Source organism: Dryobates pubescens, chromosome 2 (assembly GCF_014839835.1).
Source record: "Dryobates pubescens isolate bDryPub1 chromosome 2, bDryPub1.pri, whole genome shotgun sequence".
NCBI classification, from domain to species: domain Eukaryota; kingdom Metazoa; phylum Chordata; class Aves; order Piciformes; family Picidae; genus Dryobates; species Dryobates pubescens.
In genome coordinates this window covers 219,808-236,875 of record NC_071613.1, presented here as the reverse complement: position 1 = coordinate 236,875, position 17,068 = coordinate 219,808, and the positions used below count along the sequence as shown (strand labels likewise).

The following is a 17,068-nucleotide window of genomic DNA, read 5'->3' as shown; positions in this document are numbered from 1 at the left end:
ACTGACTATAATGTATGCAGGAAATATATAGGTACACATGCAGGAACACAGAGCCAGCATCTTCACTGGTATAAAACATCTAAGTGCCTCTGAAGTCACCACTTGCCTAACTAACATCAGCTGTGAATCTCACCTATGAAAGACATTTTTGCTTATCTCATATTCACCTCTCTGTGGAATGCTGGAGCCAATTTCTGAACATGACTCAGACATAAAAGGCATAAATACAGTGGTACGAGGAACTACAGAGTTCATCTGAACAGCAGAATGTGTCAGTGGCAAGAATCAGAGTATGGCTGCAATGTTACTTAATGATGTAGTATTGAAAAACTATTTAAGGGAAAGTCAAGCTTGTCTGGAAGCAAGCTACTAAAATGCTTTTCAGGTCTTCAGAAAAACTGCATTTGAATGTAATTCTTTAAGACTACTTCAGACCAAGACCACTTCAAATTACAATGATTTTTTTCCAGCTCTCAGAGTAGAGCCTTCAACGTCCTGGTTACTGACCAACATTGACTTCTGAGTGCGCAGTTCCAGAGGTGTGTTTGCTAGGTGGTATTAATTTTACTTCTAAAGGTTTTAACAAGTATGTACATAAAAGATGCCTCTACAGCATAGTAACAGTAAATGCAGTATGTTCAGACAAGCTGGTGACTCTGAACTTCCATTAATAAGAAAGCGCCTTGTTGATGTTTGTTGGTACCCACCTGTGTAAAGCTGTACCTTACTGTTTTTATCTAACTGCACATTATAACACATCAGCCTTTCAGAATTATACTAAATGATGCAACTAACCAGTGCTACACAAGAAATGTAGTGAACAGTATTTCAGAACCTAACTCGTTTCACTTTAATTTCCTAGTAACATTGGAGAACACACCGTTTTTGCCAAAGGAAACTTGTACTTCTGTATTTTGCTTTCTTTGGTATGCTCTGGGCTTTTTACAGTTGTTTTAAAACTTTCCATTAAAGTGTATCCTTCAGTAAGGATTGCAGAATTTTAACATTATGATCTGACAGGGAGCAGCTACTCTTGCTTTCCTGTGCTTTCTCCAGACTGTGTCACATGATGAAGTCATACACCTTGTCTTAGAGAACTTTCAGTATGATATATATGTTTCATTAAATGGGGGGGGGGGAGGGAAAATCTATGCTCATGAGTATGTAACTTTGGGTGGATGGAATTGAACTAAATATATGTAAAATTTGGAGAGCTCCTCTAATAAACTACCAGAAAATATATTTATCAATGTCTGATTTTTTTTTCTGCTGATCTGTAAAGTGTAACACTTGCTTCTACTAATAATTTGGCTCCAGAGAAGAATTTAATTTGGTCTAAGGAAGTCCTTGGTACAATATTCAGAGGTGCACTTCTTGCACTTCTTTGAATTATCCAATTCAGAGCAATGGCACAGGCTTCACCAGTTTTGTGTGCAGCATCCAAGATCAGGATGGGGCTGCAAGACTTTTTGCCCTACAGGTCTTCCTCATCTTTCCTGAGTTACAGAACCAGCTCTAATCTGTTGCAAAACTTAAAAGTAGCAATGATTCTCCTTCAGCATCTAATTTAGTTATCTAAGTGCAAGAAGTTACCAATGCCTCTACAGAGCATTTAGATACTGAAATCTTTGAAAAACTTCTGCTACATGTTGCTTAGAATAGTATCCGATGTAGTTATGGGAATGGCATTCAAGCCCATTTTTTCATTCTGCTTTTGTGTGGAAAGGCAAACTGAAGACCAGACTGGTCTAGTGGAGGACCTCTGGATCTTCTTTTGTTAATTTTGTTCTCTCGAATTTGAACCTTTGCTCCCTCTCTCTGCAAGGTGCCCAAGGCCGATGGCCATCCTTCCTGTCTGAATGGTGACGGGCTTTCTCCAGGCTGGTGAGAATGTGGTTCCATAGGACCATCCAGTCAAGGAGGACACGCAAAGGGACCTTCCACCGTTGTCTTCTAAGACAAAGCTTAGCAAGTAACTACAACAAAATGTAAGTTTGGTCAATTTAAGAATTCAGCAGAGAGGCTTCTACCATATCTAGCAGATCGGAACTTGAGCTCGTGGTAACACTGCACAAAGCTGTGATAAATAAAAGTGATTGGCAAGGCTAATAAAACAATACCACTAACCACACAAATTCCTCCAAGAATCCTTCCCGGTACAGTGATGGGACACATGTCACCATAACCAACGGTGGTCATTGAGATGATCACCCACCAACAAGCAGCAGGAATGCTGGCATAATCCTTATTCTTTGTTCCCAAGTCCAGCCCATTTTCAAGAAGCTGGGAAAGTGCACTGAAAATTGCCATAGCAACACAGATAAAGACAAGTAGCATCACCATCTCTCTGTAACAACGCTTCAGAGTCAGACCAAGTGTTTGAAGGCCAATGAAATGACGAGCCAGTTTAATCACCCAAAAAATCCTCATCATTCTTAAGACCCTCAAGGTGACTCCAGCCCTCTGAAGCTGTGAATTTTCCCCTGTGAAAACTGTCATTAGAACAGAGATGTAGTAAGGAGTAATTGCCAGTAAATCAATGATGTTGAGAGGTCTTCTGACAAACTCACACTTGTTTTTAGAGACGATGAACCTCACAATGCACTCTGCAGTGAACCAGCCTATGCAGATAGCTTCGATTATCCTGTCAAAAGAAACAAAGTGCAGTGTTTATGTTTTGTGCAAAAGCTTTAGTGGATGTTTGGCTTGCTCACAGATATTACCAAACCGATGCTCAAAAAGGACAAACAGAAAGCCATGCTGTTCTTATCCTACACGTGGCACTAGATTTCAGCAATTAACTGGAGGATGCAATGAGAAGTTTACATTGATTGCCTAATACTGAGCAAATATGACTGCGAAACCTGGACCCTACAGGAAAGGGTATGCCACTGATACCAATGCATAGCATTACCAAACAAGAACACAAGTTTGGTTGGCTTTTGGTTGTTTGTTTTTTCTTTTAAACCTCTGAGGCCTGATCCACTGGGGAATGACAAGGACTGTGGATCAATGAACAGCAAGGTATAGAACTAGACTGCTAAACGAAAATGGAAGTGGAGAAGGCAGAAATCAGCTTTTGCATTAGGTAATTCATGCAAACTGGCTCTTCTGGAACCAGCCAAAACCAATGTGTCTGGCTTGCATCCCAGGCATTGCCATTAAATATAGACAGTATTTTATTTTTCTTCATTGGGTGAACAAAGTAATAACCCTGTGTCCTCTTTTTTATGACTATGCTCTGCATTACTGGGTTTTTTTAAATTACTATTTTAAATGTAACTCCACCTAATCTGTGTTGCAACAGGCAACACAGCAACAGGCAAGATCATCTTCTTGCCAAATCAAATAATCACCGTAAGAAGCTGTGGAAGGTGGTGATTTCAGTATGTTCTTAAATATTTTCAAGTCCCAGTGCAGTGAATAAGAAAAGACTATCTCAACTCAAAACCAGCAGAAGGTGGAAACAGAAGATGAAATGCTGCTCTGCAGCAACAGGTCTGAAACCAAACTGACAGGAGAGTGGGGATTTGAGAATAGTACACAGAACCACAGCTCTTTTGCTCTTTTGCAGGGAACCCAACAAGGCAGTGTCAGTAGAAATGCAATGATTAGCAAGTAATAATGGAACTGTCATTTCAAACCTAAAATTTGCTTCCCTGGCACATCTGCATAATATTTTACCAGTTCTGAAATCTATTAAGACGACAAACGGCCTGCTAGAAAGACAACGTTCTTCTGTAACTACTGCAATTACACTAACAGACTTCATAAACTAACTTCCATAAATGTTTCACACACCCAAGTGCTGGATTTAAGTTTTTATTAATTTCATTTTATTCATTCATTCATTCACTTCAGTCTTATGCTAAAAATGGCCAGTTGGCATAAAGTCGTAAGGTACAAAGCCACAGCAAATTTAAAGGAATATAAATATATTACTTAAAGAAATAGTTATTCACATAAAATCAGACCTGGCTTTTCTTGTTTAGTGAATAATGACAGAAATTCTGTGAGCTGGGGGCCTTGATTCATAAATGGCTTATGAAACACTTGTTCCAGTTAGTGTCTTTTGACAGAAGGACCTCTGAGTCTCAAAAATAGCTTGCTCAAGAATTATGTCTTGTCTTAAAAAACAGGCTTTTGAAAATACTAGGGCTTCTTCTAATAATGACAGTGAGTAGTAACCACCTCAGATGCAGATTTCTTTTTAAAAACGCTCAGCTCATAATGTCATCTAAGCAGAAGTTATACACAGGATACATCAAAGCTACTGTGCGAATGGGGATTGTCATTCCTTTACACTGAAGTAAAAAAGATGTTTTCAATCCTTTCCACACATGACGAGGAAATACTGAGGACTTTCCCTAGTAAAATCAGTCCTTGGCCTTCTCCACATCACTTGCCACTAGTTCTCCCGTTTCCCCTCTGAGGGGCCCACACCTTCCTAGTCTTCCTTTTGCCATTAATGTACCTATAGAAACTTTTGCTGTTCCCTTTGCTCTCCCTGGCCAGATTGAATTCTAACTGAGCTTTGGCTTTTCTAACCAGGGCTCTTGCTGCTTGGGCAGCTTCCTTACATGTCCCCATTCCAGCCATCCTTTTCTCACTCCTTGTAGAGTTTCTTTTTGTCTGACAATGTGTCTAGGAGCTCCTTGCTCATCCAGGCAGGTCTCCTGGCATTCTTTCCTGACTTAAATTTTGTGGGTATACTTTGCTCCTGGACACAGAGAAGGTGATCCTTGAATATGGATCAGCTGTCCTTGGCCCTCCCTTCTCTCTAGGGCATTGTCCCATGATACTTTGGCCAGCAGATCCCTGAAGCAATCAAAGTCTGCATGCATAAAGTCTGGGGTCATAAGCTTGGGATACATCCTCCTAGATGCCCTGAAGATCTTAAATTCAGGCACATCGTGGTCACTGCAGCCAAGACTGTCCCTAAGCCTCATACTGGTCACCAGCCCTTCCCTGTTAGTGAGAACAAGGTCCAGCATAGCAACTTTTCTTGTTGGTTTATCCAGCATTTGGAGGAACATCCTGGATAGCTGGTGCCTTGCCGTATTGTCCCTCCAACAGAGGTCAGGGTGACTGAAATCCCCAAGAGAACCAAGGCCTCTGAACATGAAGCCACTTCTGAGTATCTCCATGGATGGGCCCCAACCACCTCCCCTGGCAACCTGTTCCAGTGTTCCACTACCCTCTTAGTAAAGAATTTGTTCCTAACATCCAGTCTAAATCTACTCTTCTCTAGTTTGAAGCCATTGCTGCTTGCCATATCACCACAGGCCTTTCTAAACAGTATCTCTCCATCCTTCTTGCAGCCCCCTTCAGGTGCTGGAAGGTCACTATTAGATCTCCCTAGAAACTTCCAGGCTGAACAACCCCTGCTTCCCCAGCCTGTCTTTGCAGCACAGGTTCCTGATAATTTTCATGGCCCTCCTCTGGATCCACTCCATCAGGTCCATGTCCTTCCTGTATTGAGGGCTCCAGACCTGGATGCAGTACTGCAGGGGAGGTCTCACCAGAGCAAAGTGGTAGAATCACCTCTGTGGATCTGCTGCCAACACATCTTTTGATGCAGCCCAGGATGTGATTTGCTTTCTGGCCTGCAAGTGCACACTGCCTGCTCATGTCCAGCTTCTCATCCATCAGCACCCCCAAGTTGTTTTTCACAGGGCTGCTTTCTATCACCTCATCCCCCAGTCTGTATTGATAGTGGGATTGCTCCTGCCCAGGTGCAGAACCCTGCACTTGGTCTTTCTGAACCTCATGAGGTACACCTGGGCACACCTCTCCAGCTTGTCCAGGTCCACTCAGCTTGGTGTCATCTACAAACTTGCAGATGGTGCACTCGATCCCACTGTCTGATAAAAATATTAAAGGTCCCAGTACGGCCCTCTGAGTCACACCACTTGTCACTGCTCTCCATCTAGACTTTGACCCATTGAGCACTACCCTCTAGATGTGTCCATCCAGCCAATTCCTTATCCACTGATCAGTCCACCCTTCAAATCCATATCTCTCCAACTTTGTAAGTAGGATGTTGTTGGGGACTGCGTCAAAAGCCTTGCAGAAGTCCAGACAGACCACATCCATAGGTTGTCCCTTATCCACTGACGTAGTCATTTTATCATAGAAAGCCACTAGCTTAGGCAGGCAGGATTTGCCCCTAGTAAAGCCATGATGGCTGTCTTGAATCACTTATGCTTATGCAAGGCCTTATAGGCTTGGTTCTGCTGGTCAGTCACCTGTAACAGACCCCTACTGTAACATCACCTTCCCCTGTCTTCCCTTTAATCTTAACCCAAGTGCATTCAACCAGCTCATCATCCTTGCCCAGGTGGAGCTTCACTGATTCTAGCTGGTCACTGGCAACACCTCCTCCCCTCCTACCCTGCCTGTCCTTCCTGAAGAGCTTGTACACATCTATCCCAGTGTGTCACAGGCAGGCATGAGATTATTAACCCCTTTCCCCTTCAAATCTAGTTTAAAGCCCTATCAATGAGCCCTGCCAACTCCTGCCCCAGACTCCTTATGCCCCTCTGGGACAAGTGCAACCCATTTGTGGCTCACAGCTCTGGAGCTCTGTATACCAATATGTGATTGTAAAACCCAAAGCCCTGTCAAAAGCACCAGTCCTGGAGCCATGGACTGACCTGTTGGCTCTTCCAATATATTCCCTCATCCATTGCTGACATCAGAGGGATGGAGGAGAACACAACTTGAGCTCTTGATCCTTTTACCAGTTGCCCCAAGGGCCTGAAATTTCTTTTAATTGATTGTGAGCCTTTTGTTGCTACATCATCACTACCCACCTGAAAAAATAGAAGTGGGTAATAATCTGAAGGCTTCACAAGAGAGGGAAGTTTTCCTATGATGTCCTTTACTTGGGCACCAGGGAGACAGCAGAGCACACTGGGCCTTCTGCTCCCCTCAGCAGGGAGTCTCCTACAATGACTCATGTATTTTTCTTTCCAGGGTCAGTTTTGATGTCCAGCCTGAGGCAAGTCAGCCTTGGTGGCACTTCAGGCCTTCCCTCCTCCTTGCTCACAACCAGTTCCTCCTGGAGAGCTTCATACTTGTTCTGCAAGGCCACTGCAAGTGCTGCTCTTCTTAAAGGAACATGCTTGCTCCATTTGTTGCTTCAGGCAGAAACCTGTTCCAGTGACTCTGCTCCTGTGGGTTACTACAGGAAGGCAGTGGGGCTTGCTGATGAGAGGATATGGAATCCTCTGCTCCATGAAAAGTTACCAGCCACTCCATTTTGTACAGATCAGTTTGTGGAAATAATCAATCGCCCTCTCACCCTCTCTGGCGTTTTTTTTAACCTACTCACCTCTTCCCTGAGCTCCATCACTTCATCTTGGAGCAGTGCCACCCAGCTGAGCCGGTCATCAACCTGCTCACACCATATGTAGCCATAGTCAGTGTTGCCCCTTGTTGCCAGTGAAAGGCTGTGGCATTCCTCATGGCCTGTGGCCTGGATACCAATATCCATTTTGGTGGATGGTGGGAAATGAGTTTTCCTCCTTTGAGGAAACACCATCTGGAGAAAAGTTCAGTGACTCAGCACCTTCCCCTGCCGACTTCATAGGGTGCGCAGGGATCAAAGTCTCCCTCTCTCTCTTGTTGTAGTGACTTATCTTTACAGCTGACCTTATTAATGGATAGATATCATCTAATAACGAAAGCAGATTTAACAGTTAGTCCTCAAGAGGACTACCCAAGTATGAAGTTAGAGCCAAATAAAATGTGTGCACACAGGAAACTAAAATTATTGCATTTTTCCCATGAATTCTTAAACTATTTGCTGCCTATTCACAGGACAGACTGCCTTTTATCGCCAGTTCATTGAATAATGAGGTATTAAAAATCTACAACTAAATTATTTACTTGGTAAAATGTATTTCCACCACAGTTTTTTTGGTTGCTTTTCCTCTGCATCAGTTCAATTTTAAAATAGTTGGTATTGAAAAAGGAGAGGGGAAACGAAAACCAAACTCATTAAGTATTTCCTTGAAGAGTCTCCAAAAATGTCCAATAACCAGAGAAAAAGTCCTAATTTTTATTGAGTTACAGGTTATTTCTGCTCAAACTTACTGTTCATTGTCCCAGACCTAAGCACATGAAAGAGAGTTTTTTCCCCAAAATTTTAAGCCTCTTGCTATTTCAGTCTTTCAAAATTGCTTTAATGAGTCTTGTCCACAAATGGAAAACAAAGCCCTTGTAAGCCTTGTTTTCACTGTAATCCCATCACTGTGCAGTTTTCTCTTCCATCTGACAACTTCCTTTCAGAGTAAGTGATTTTAGACGGGAGTGAAACCACTTCAGAAATGTCTTCTACCTTTAACAAGACTTGCTTGTTACTAACAAAATCATATTGTGAATGTCTTCAAGTTTTTCAACCTAGCATTATCCTTTAGCCCAGTGTGCCAATTTGTGTACTTCCGATATCCCCTGGTGAGTTGGTTGAAATCTAGCCAAAATATTTGCAAGTGGCTCTGTTATCTATCAAGCTTGTAAATAAAACATGCACAACAGGACACATGAGGAGAACAGTATTACTAAAGACAAGTATATGACAGGATTAAAGTCTGTCAGCACTGATTTGTTACATTGCTGCTGAAGCCTATTTGCATGTAAAGCACATTAAACCTGAAAAACACCCAAGCTTGTAGCCAGAATGATCAAACTCCTGCTGAGAAAGGCTCTAAGTCATTTCGGCAAATGTCTTATTTTTAATCAGCAAGGTTTCCAACTCACTGCTGAGTAAAGGCCATAGAACCAGTGGCCACAGCCAGTTTCCCTGCATTTAAAACCCTTGCTGGCTTTTCTTCCTTGCTGTCCCTGTTTTGGTATGTCTTCATGAATTCAACTCCAGTAACTTATGTGGGAGGCTGTAATCACCCAGCACTCCCCAGAGAAAAGGCAAACACCTTTCATGGCTCTCAGGGGACACATGGATATGAACATCTTGAGCCCCAGGGTCCTCAGCAGCTTCTCTGTGTACTTTGAACATGAGTGGTGCCTAGCTGTGCTAAGCTCATGAATGTTCTCCTGTGGTCAGGCAGTGATACTTATTTGACCTTTGTGTTATTTCTGTTTTTCAAAAAGCTTGTAAATTTGTTAGAATTCACAACCATGGGGTTTCTTTTGCGGTGGTTTTTTTTTCACCTCTGTGCCAAGCAAGATCACGGAGCAGATCCTCCTGATAACTGCGCCAAGGTGCATAACAAGGCAGCCAACATGGCTTCACAAAGGACAAATCGTGCCTGACAAACCCGGTGACCCATGACAGCGTTACAGCTCTGGTAGATAGGGGAAGAGCAACTGACATCATCTACCTAGACTTGTGTAAGGCATATGACACCATCCTACACAACATCCTTGTCTCTAACATGAGAGATATGGACTTGATAGATGGACAAGGAATGGGCTAGATGAACTCCAAGGGTTGTGATTGATGGTTCAATGTCCAGGTGGAGACCAGTGACAAGTGGAGTTCCTCAGGGATCTGTACTGGGTCCAGTGCTGTTCAACATCTTTGTCAGCAACATGGAACTGTGGAATAGGCTGCTGAGGGAGGTGTGGATGCCTCTTCCCTGGAGGTGTTCAAGGCCAGGTTGGATGAGGCTTTGAGCAGTCAAGTGCTAGTTGAGAGACATCCTTGCCCATGGCAGGGAGGTTGGAGTAGATGATCTCTAAGGTCCCTTCCAACGTAAGCCATTCTATGATTTTTAACTTAGCTTTGTAGTTCCATGCCTTTACCTTCAGTCTACTGTTTTAACTTAGCAAAAAATTGGGGGGGGGGGGGGGGGGGGCGCTACAGCTTACCCAGGAAAGAAGTTATCTATTTGTTTTTCAACAAATATTGGATGTGAGCATTCAAGCATCCTGAAACTCCATCACCAGAAAGGAATAATGATTTTTTTGTGTCTGAAATACAAATGCAACTTTTTAAGCTTATGTTTTGCAAAGATGAAAAGAAACCCACTGGCATCTGTTGAGAGATGCTGTTTGGAGCAGTTACTGTGTTTACATGCTTTTGCTCAAAGCCACAGCCATCACATAGGCTTGACAACTGAGTGACTCTTTCATTACAAATTAAAGCATGATTAGCAAGTGGAAAATGGGCAACAGTCTCTCCCTGGTGTTAACAGGCTACTCCTGTTTTGCATTAGAAAAACAACAGCAGGTAGATAGAACTGTGCTGACAGTTAAGTCCAGCAAGCTTCAAATTACTTCCTATTACAGGTTTAAGAAGCTCTCCCCAAAAGATTTTGCTTATTATCAGCGGCACAGTTCAGAGGAGAGCAAAGATGACTTGAAACTAGCAGAAGCAGCAGAAGGGAAGACAGGTGTCCCTGCTGTCTGCTCCTAAACTGTGCAAATCTGATGCAAATCTTTAGCTCTGATAAGTGAAACGTGCCAAAGCAGGGAAGGGAGCAGAAACCTTGAAATGCAAGAAATTTAATAATACATGCTTCAACCTGAGAATGGACCTGGGAAAAGCAATCTCTCTGTAAGAAGCATGAAATTCAGAGGTTAGATTCCTCATGCCTCTATGCTTAAAATGCCTTATTTATGGAGTTCTCTGTTGCCCTCTAAAGGGTGTTACTCCAAAGGATGAGAAATAGCTGTAGGCTGCTCACCCTTCCAGAGTGTGGTCACCATGAATTGTTAACATCATAATGGCTTCTGAGAAAAGTTTGCTGGATTCAGTTCCTCTTCTGGTGAAGAGGTGTGCATACAAGACAAATAAGTACAGCTGGTATTAGCTGGCAGCTGCAGTAACCATCACTGCAAGCCTCATTAAAGAGTCTGATTTTGTAAACTGTACAGCTAGAGATCCCCTCCCTTCTAAACATGATGTCCAGGTCAGCTGGAGACACAGCTGCCCAAAGTGGTTCTGGGGATGATTACCACAGTTCAGCCACAGAAATTATCCAGGTGCCACCTTTCTGAACTGTAACCCAGGGAAGGACAGGGCATTTTATTAGTAAGCATGTGAAAGACTAAAAATATCAAAGTTGCTGAATTTCATGAGGTAGTTCTCACCTCTTCTAAGCAATGGCTTATTCTGATCTCAATAGTCAGGTTACATCCGAAATCTACAATGTAAGGACTTCTAGGTAAGACCATTCCATTTCTAAAATCTGTCAAAATAAAGGTTTAGAATAATGTCAAGTCTCTGTAGTAATAATTAGAGTGCCATGGGAATCAAAGCTTGCACAGAGCATTAGTGTCACAATTTCTCTTGACAAAAAAGAAAACAATTATTTACTGTGTGATCATGTTAGATAGAATTTCTTTGTTTCAATGAGGAGCCTCGGCCAATAAACAAAAGACAGAATTTGGCTTCAAACTTTCAATCGTATCAGAAACTAGTAGCCAGGCTTTTAAAAGCTTTCTCATCTAAGGTGGACAATATTGCCAGAGTTCACAATCCCAGACACTCCTGTGTGGTTTCTGTGGTCAGGCTTTCAAATAAGCCACTTCAATTTTGAAAATCTCACTTACTTTACATCAAGTAACTATAAAGGAAAGAAATATAAGCAAAGGGAAATAAAGTCAGATGACTACTAGGCACGTTATGTCAAATCCTATGGCATGTATAAGTAGTTTGTCATGGTTCAGCATATGCAATAAATAAAGAAGTTCCCGTAAGAGAAGGCAGCCACCTCAGCAGCTGACCAGCTGTAGACAGGAAAGGAACACATCTGTCTGCTTTCATGTATTTGCCATTAAACTGCTACCAGTTCCTGAGAATGAGCACATGGGTTATGTCACATGTGAAATGAATCAGCCTGACTTTTGCAGAAGATGGTAAGATGACTTCTACAGTTATCTTTTTGTTGTTACAATTCCACGGAGTACCAGTATTGAAGAAACTCACCATTGGTAGTGGTTCTTCTGGTATTAAAAGCAGCCTTCACTGCACTCTGAAGTGCGTGGCTACACTGTACCTTGGAAGTGTTTTGGATTGTATCCTTCAAACACTTGGTACACAATATGCAATTGTTCAGAAAAGTGAAATTCAGCGTGTACATAATACACACATTCTTTAAGACAAAGACACTATGAAAGACAAATCACACATCATATGCCCTATTCTTTTGCAAGCTGAAATTATTCAGCAAGAGGAAAATTGTCATTGACTCCTACACCATGAATAAAGATAGGAGCAATGTCGTTAAGGCTATGGTAGTACCTACCATCTGCATGCACCTGTTTTCCTCTGTTTGTTGGGGGTACCTAAGCAATTTGCTTAAAAAAAGAAAACAAAAAAACAAAAGAGCATCCTCCCTTTGAAATAGCCTTGCAAAGCTTAAGTAAGGCTTTTCTAATTGGAAGAACCTGTAAGAGCAGCTTCTGACATACCCGAATCTAAGCAGGAATCAACAGCTTCTCAATCTGTATCAACTTTCTTTTTGTTCATATGATTAGTTCCTTGGCTTAGCTACAATGAGAAATACAGGTGCAGTTTTCCATTAAGCTAATGGAAACTATGAAAATGCTTTCCAGGGAATTAATTTGGCTAGTAGGATATAATTTATCACATTCCAATTAACTGTATAGCAAAATCTGATGATTTCATAATGACTAGGCTGCTATTCCACTGTAAAGCAGAAGCTGAGAACTTTGTGTTGACTGTTCTATTTTACAAGAACGTCAAAACTAACAAACATGGGAAAATGTTTACTTCCTTCTCTGTATGTCTGTCTTATTTATGGGGAAAATCCAGAGTGGTCTTGATTCTGTTCTCTACTGAACAGAGAGGGCAAGGACACTAAGTCAGCAGAGCTACATCAATGGAACCCTAGGCTCAAGTAACACGACATGAAAAAGGGTCTGTCTTACTAGCAAATCTCGAGATCGAGCCTTACACCCCGTTCTGCAACTGTTTGTCATGTTTAGTGTGCTTACACGTATTTTTCTAAATGAAACGTAAACGTCTGTTACATTCAAACACTGAGGCGCTAATGTGTTTGCAAGAGCTTAATACAGACCCTGACCATCTCCCGTGTTCCCCACATAAAGCATCTGAGTCGGAAAGAGGAACTGGGGCAAAGCTGTTCCCACACACAAGGTTTTACAAGAGCAGAACCATAGCTGGAACCGTATCTACTCCAGGAGACCTGTCCGAATTTAGGCAGAGCCCATACAGGATTGTGCTTTTCCCAAAGGAGAAAGAGAAGGGAATTTAATTGTCTTCAGGTTTTCATTTCCCTTTTTTCTCCACAATCGTAAGGCTAATATGATTTCCGGAAGGTTGGAACTTCTCTACGTGGGTAGAGTTCCGTGGCTTCTCAAAAGCGAGGAAACAAGAGCTCCAGAGACCCTGCACAGGCGGAGGCACGCTTACAAAGCCGGGAAGCCTTATTCCGATGGCTTCTGCTCGGCGCTCTGCCTACCCGAGATCCGAGCCTGCCCGCTGGTCCTCGCTACCCGTTCTCTACCGCGACACCCAGCCCCTGCCTTCGGAGGCAGCGGGCAGAGCCCGGTGCAAGCCAGAGTGGCAGAGCAGCGCCGCTCCCCTGGAGCTCCCCTACGTTCCCCTCGGCTCCCCAACTCCGGGCCAGGGTCTGAAGGCGCACAGGCGATCTTCGCCGGCGGCGACTATAGCCATGGACCATCAGGACGAGGGCAAGACACACTGGACGGGACACACGGGGACCGGACAAAGGGAAAATAAAGGATCCTCCTACCCTGAGGGCTCCCTCACTGATTCTGCTGTGTACCTGCTCTGCTCCTCCACGCTGCGGTTCTCCGGCGCCCGCCACTCGGGCAGGGTGCTGGCGCACAGCACCACCATGGACACGATTACGAAGAGGATGGAGACGGTGGCCAGGATCTGGGCGGCCAAGGAAGACGTGGGCTCTTCAAATGTCCTCCTCATCCTCTCCAGCCACTTCCCGCCCTCGGCTCCTTGCGGCGGCCGGCCCTTGCCTTCAGAGCCACCGACCGGCTCTCCCGGTGGCTCTTCCGCCGCGTAGTAGGTGCACGTCTCGGACATGCGGTCGTCGAGGCGGCGCTGGCAGCAGTAGTCGAGGTGGGAGCCCTCCAACCCCCAGTAGATCATCTCGTTGTAGAAGGAGAGCTCGCACATGTGCGGCACGAAGCGCAGGTGGCCGTGCCGCACGTACAGCATGATGAAGCCGAAGGCCTCTGAGTGCCGGTCGAAGAAGTACTCGTTCCGCTCCCTGTCGTAGTCGTCGCACACCTCCAGCACGTCCTGTTCCGAGAGGCAGCCGTGGAGGCGGCTCACCCGCCGCAGCGGGAAATCCTTCAGCACCTCCCGGGAGAAAGAGTACCGGGTGCCCCCGACGTTCAACACCACCGAGGGGCCGCGGCCAAAGTTCATGGCTTGGGCGGGACGGAGGAGGGGAAGGGCGGGTGGGGGAGGGCAGGGTGGCGAGGCGTGGGGCAGCTTGGACGGTAAAGGCTATCACGACCCCGGCTTCGGCGCCGCTTGTACCGCTGGCGGCTCCCGCTTGGCGACGGGGTGGGGAGGAAGGGCGGGGACGAAGGGCGGGAAGGCGAGAGAGGTGCCACTGCGGGCGCCCCAGCGGCCGCGCAAGAGATGGGGAGCGGTGAAGGCTGCGCGGCCCTCCTCTGCCAACGCCCCTCGCAGGTCCGGCCGCAGCCTCAGTGCCAGCAGGTACCCGCCGGGGCGGGGGCACGGCCGGGGGTATGGCGGGGCCGTGCCTCTCCGCGCCCGGCGCCGCTCCGCTCCGCTCCGGCAGTGCCGGGTGGCACTCGAGCGGGAGGCGGTGCAGCGGTGGAGGGGTGGGGACACGCCTCTTCCCCCGCCCGCGCACATGGCGGAGCGCACCGCAGGGCGGGGTGCTGTTGTCGGCCGTTCGTCGCCCCCGCCCTGGACCCGGCTTGGCGGTGACACCTCAGAATAGCAGTCTTGGGCTGCGGCGGGGGAGAGTCCACACTCGCCAGCCCTGGTGCCCGCCCCACGAAAGCGGCACTTGGGTGAAGTTGTTCGCCAAACCCAAGCAACACTCTGCAGGGTTCCTTCAGAAAAAAGCTCGAAGTGAAGCGTTTGTGCACGGCACCGCTCCCTCCTGATTGAAGGCAACCTGTTTTCAACGCCTGTCGCTCCTGTCTCGTTTGTTTGCCACCGCACTTTCCACCAGGGCGGCCACCGGGCCCCCGCAGAACCGAATTGTTCGCCGCAGCCTCCAGGCTGTCCCGCAGAATACGAGTTTCTCTCCCGAGCCCGGTCCCCGCGTCCCCCACTCTTCCGTGCACGTTTGGATAAAGGAGGCATTTATCTTCCCTCTGCACACAGTGTATGGACATCAGGAAGAGTAGGGTGCCTCAGCCTTTTTCCCTGCTTCCACACACCCCTGCCTCCCATCTGTACTTCTGAGGCTCTCTGTGGACTTATGCCCTATACCTATCTACAACATTAAAACACCCATCAGCTGGCACGACCCTGTCTGCTTTTCAAAGCTTTGATTTTGATTTCATTAATGTGCATGGAGTTTTGATTTGCATTACTGATTGTTTTTATTATATATTTTTTAACTCACATATGACAGTTCTCCAGGCTGATGTGTTTTCTAGGCTTATTAACATCTGGAGCATCATATTGTAAAATCAGCGAAGACACAGTTCTCCCTTTCACTGAGGTGCTTTCAGTTGTGAATGAGTATCCAGCTGTAAGGGCAGGTGAGTATATCCTTTTAACACCACTGCCAGAGATTTGTTGCTCAAGCGCTGTGTCTGTAAAAGGACATCCAGGTTAAACGAGCATTTCCCCCATCCCCATCTTTGTGGCTCTAGATAGATGTATTTGTCGTTTTGGATTGGGGGGGGGGGGGGGGGGGGGGTGTTCAGTTGTTGTTGCTGCCATATTAGTTTCTCAGATGAGATTTGTAAGGCACATATAGGTGTATCAAAACAAATTGTCATCGAATTCTGGTTTTTGTTTTGCTTTAAGGAGAATGAGATTAAGTACTGCTATTTTTAACCCTATTTGCATCCTGTTAAAAACTACTTCGAGAGAGATTCGAGTAAATGTCCACGTTCCCCCCAGGAGAATTCTGCCGGCTCTGCTGTGGCTGTTAGTCAGTGCATCCACTAGAGGTCATGATTAGTCATTTTTCGCTCTTCATTTACCGCGATGACAAGAAACCCACCCAAACTCCAATTACAGAATGTAGTGAAGTATACACGGCAGCGCGTTGTTCCACATTAAGGTCATTTTTGATCTCCTTTTAGTCATGCTGGTGTCTGTTTTCAGATAGCTGTAACGGCTTCTCCTTCCAGCAGCTGCATTCAGTTAATATATCTTGTCTGGCTGTTACTTTTATAAGCAATAAAGACATGTAAACCTCTTCACCTTTCTTTGATGTGTATGCTTCCGTATTCCATTCTTTCAGCAACAATTACTAGGATATCTGTTTAAAAAAATTAATAGTAAAACTTGATTAGAACTCTGACAGTAACAATGAGTTATCTGGGTGCTTCTGTCTTTGGAATTTGTCATGCTTCCTGTTCCGTAGTTTTTAACTCCATTTCTCATAGGGAGCTTGCAGTGGGAGAGAGTAGAGATATCATGGTCTGAAGACATCCATTCACCAACTGTATAGAAATACCAGTTAGAGTTTATGTACTAGAAATCATTTCAAGGTGAATGAAGCTTCATGTGCTGTGCTGTGAAGCTGTACAGCAGAACAGGTAAAGTGCTGGGCTCACAAAACTTCAGTGCTGCCGTTGGTGAGGTGACCTCTGGTTTTGGTTTTTAATTTCTTTGGAATATATAACACAACATTTTCCTTCTTCAGAATAACACTGTGAAACATTCCGTGTAAGCAAAGGCTAGCCAGACAGCAGCAATCTTTTCTTTTCCTCTGTTGTCTGGCAGGTTCAAGTTTAGTTATTTTAGTTCTAATTAGTGACTTTCAATTGAGATTTGCTCTAGTGAGCTCATGTCAGTAGCTGTAAACAGCACCTTTTTGCAGGAGGAGCAGCAATTTACTGGGAACAAACCCTCAGATTTTAGGCAGGGCTTTTAATTTTCCAGTAAATGTTCCGATTTGGGCATTTT

At 44.9% G+C, this 17,068-nt stretch overlaps 1 protein-coding gene across 2 annotated transcripts; it reads right to left on the bottom strand.

Moving 5' to 3' along the window:
• Nucleotides 1-1,136: 1,136 nt before the first annotated feature.
• On the bottom strand, nucleotides 1,137-14,514 carry KCNG3 (potassium voltage-gated channel modifier subfamily G member 3). Of its 2 annotated transcripts, none has more exons than XM_009896592.2 (2): nucleotides 13,710-14,514; nucleotides 1,137-2,644 (listed from the first exon to the last, which is right to left on the bottom strand). In XM_009896592.2, the coding sequence occupies exons 1-2, from the start codon at nucleotides 14,363-14,365 to the stop codon at nucleotides 1,999-2,001; spliced, it is 1,302 nt and encodes a 433-aa protein (XP_009894894.2). In that variant the 5' UTR covers nucleotides 14,366-14,514; the 3' UTR covers nucleotides 1,137-1,998. The 2 variants fall into 2 exon arrangements, with proteins under 2 accessions (XP_009894894.2, XP_054025079.1); XM_054169104.1 differs by having other exon boundaries at nucleotides 13,743-14,514.
• Nucleotides 14,515-17,068: the final 2,554 nt, after the last annotated feature.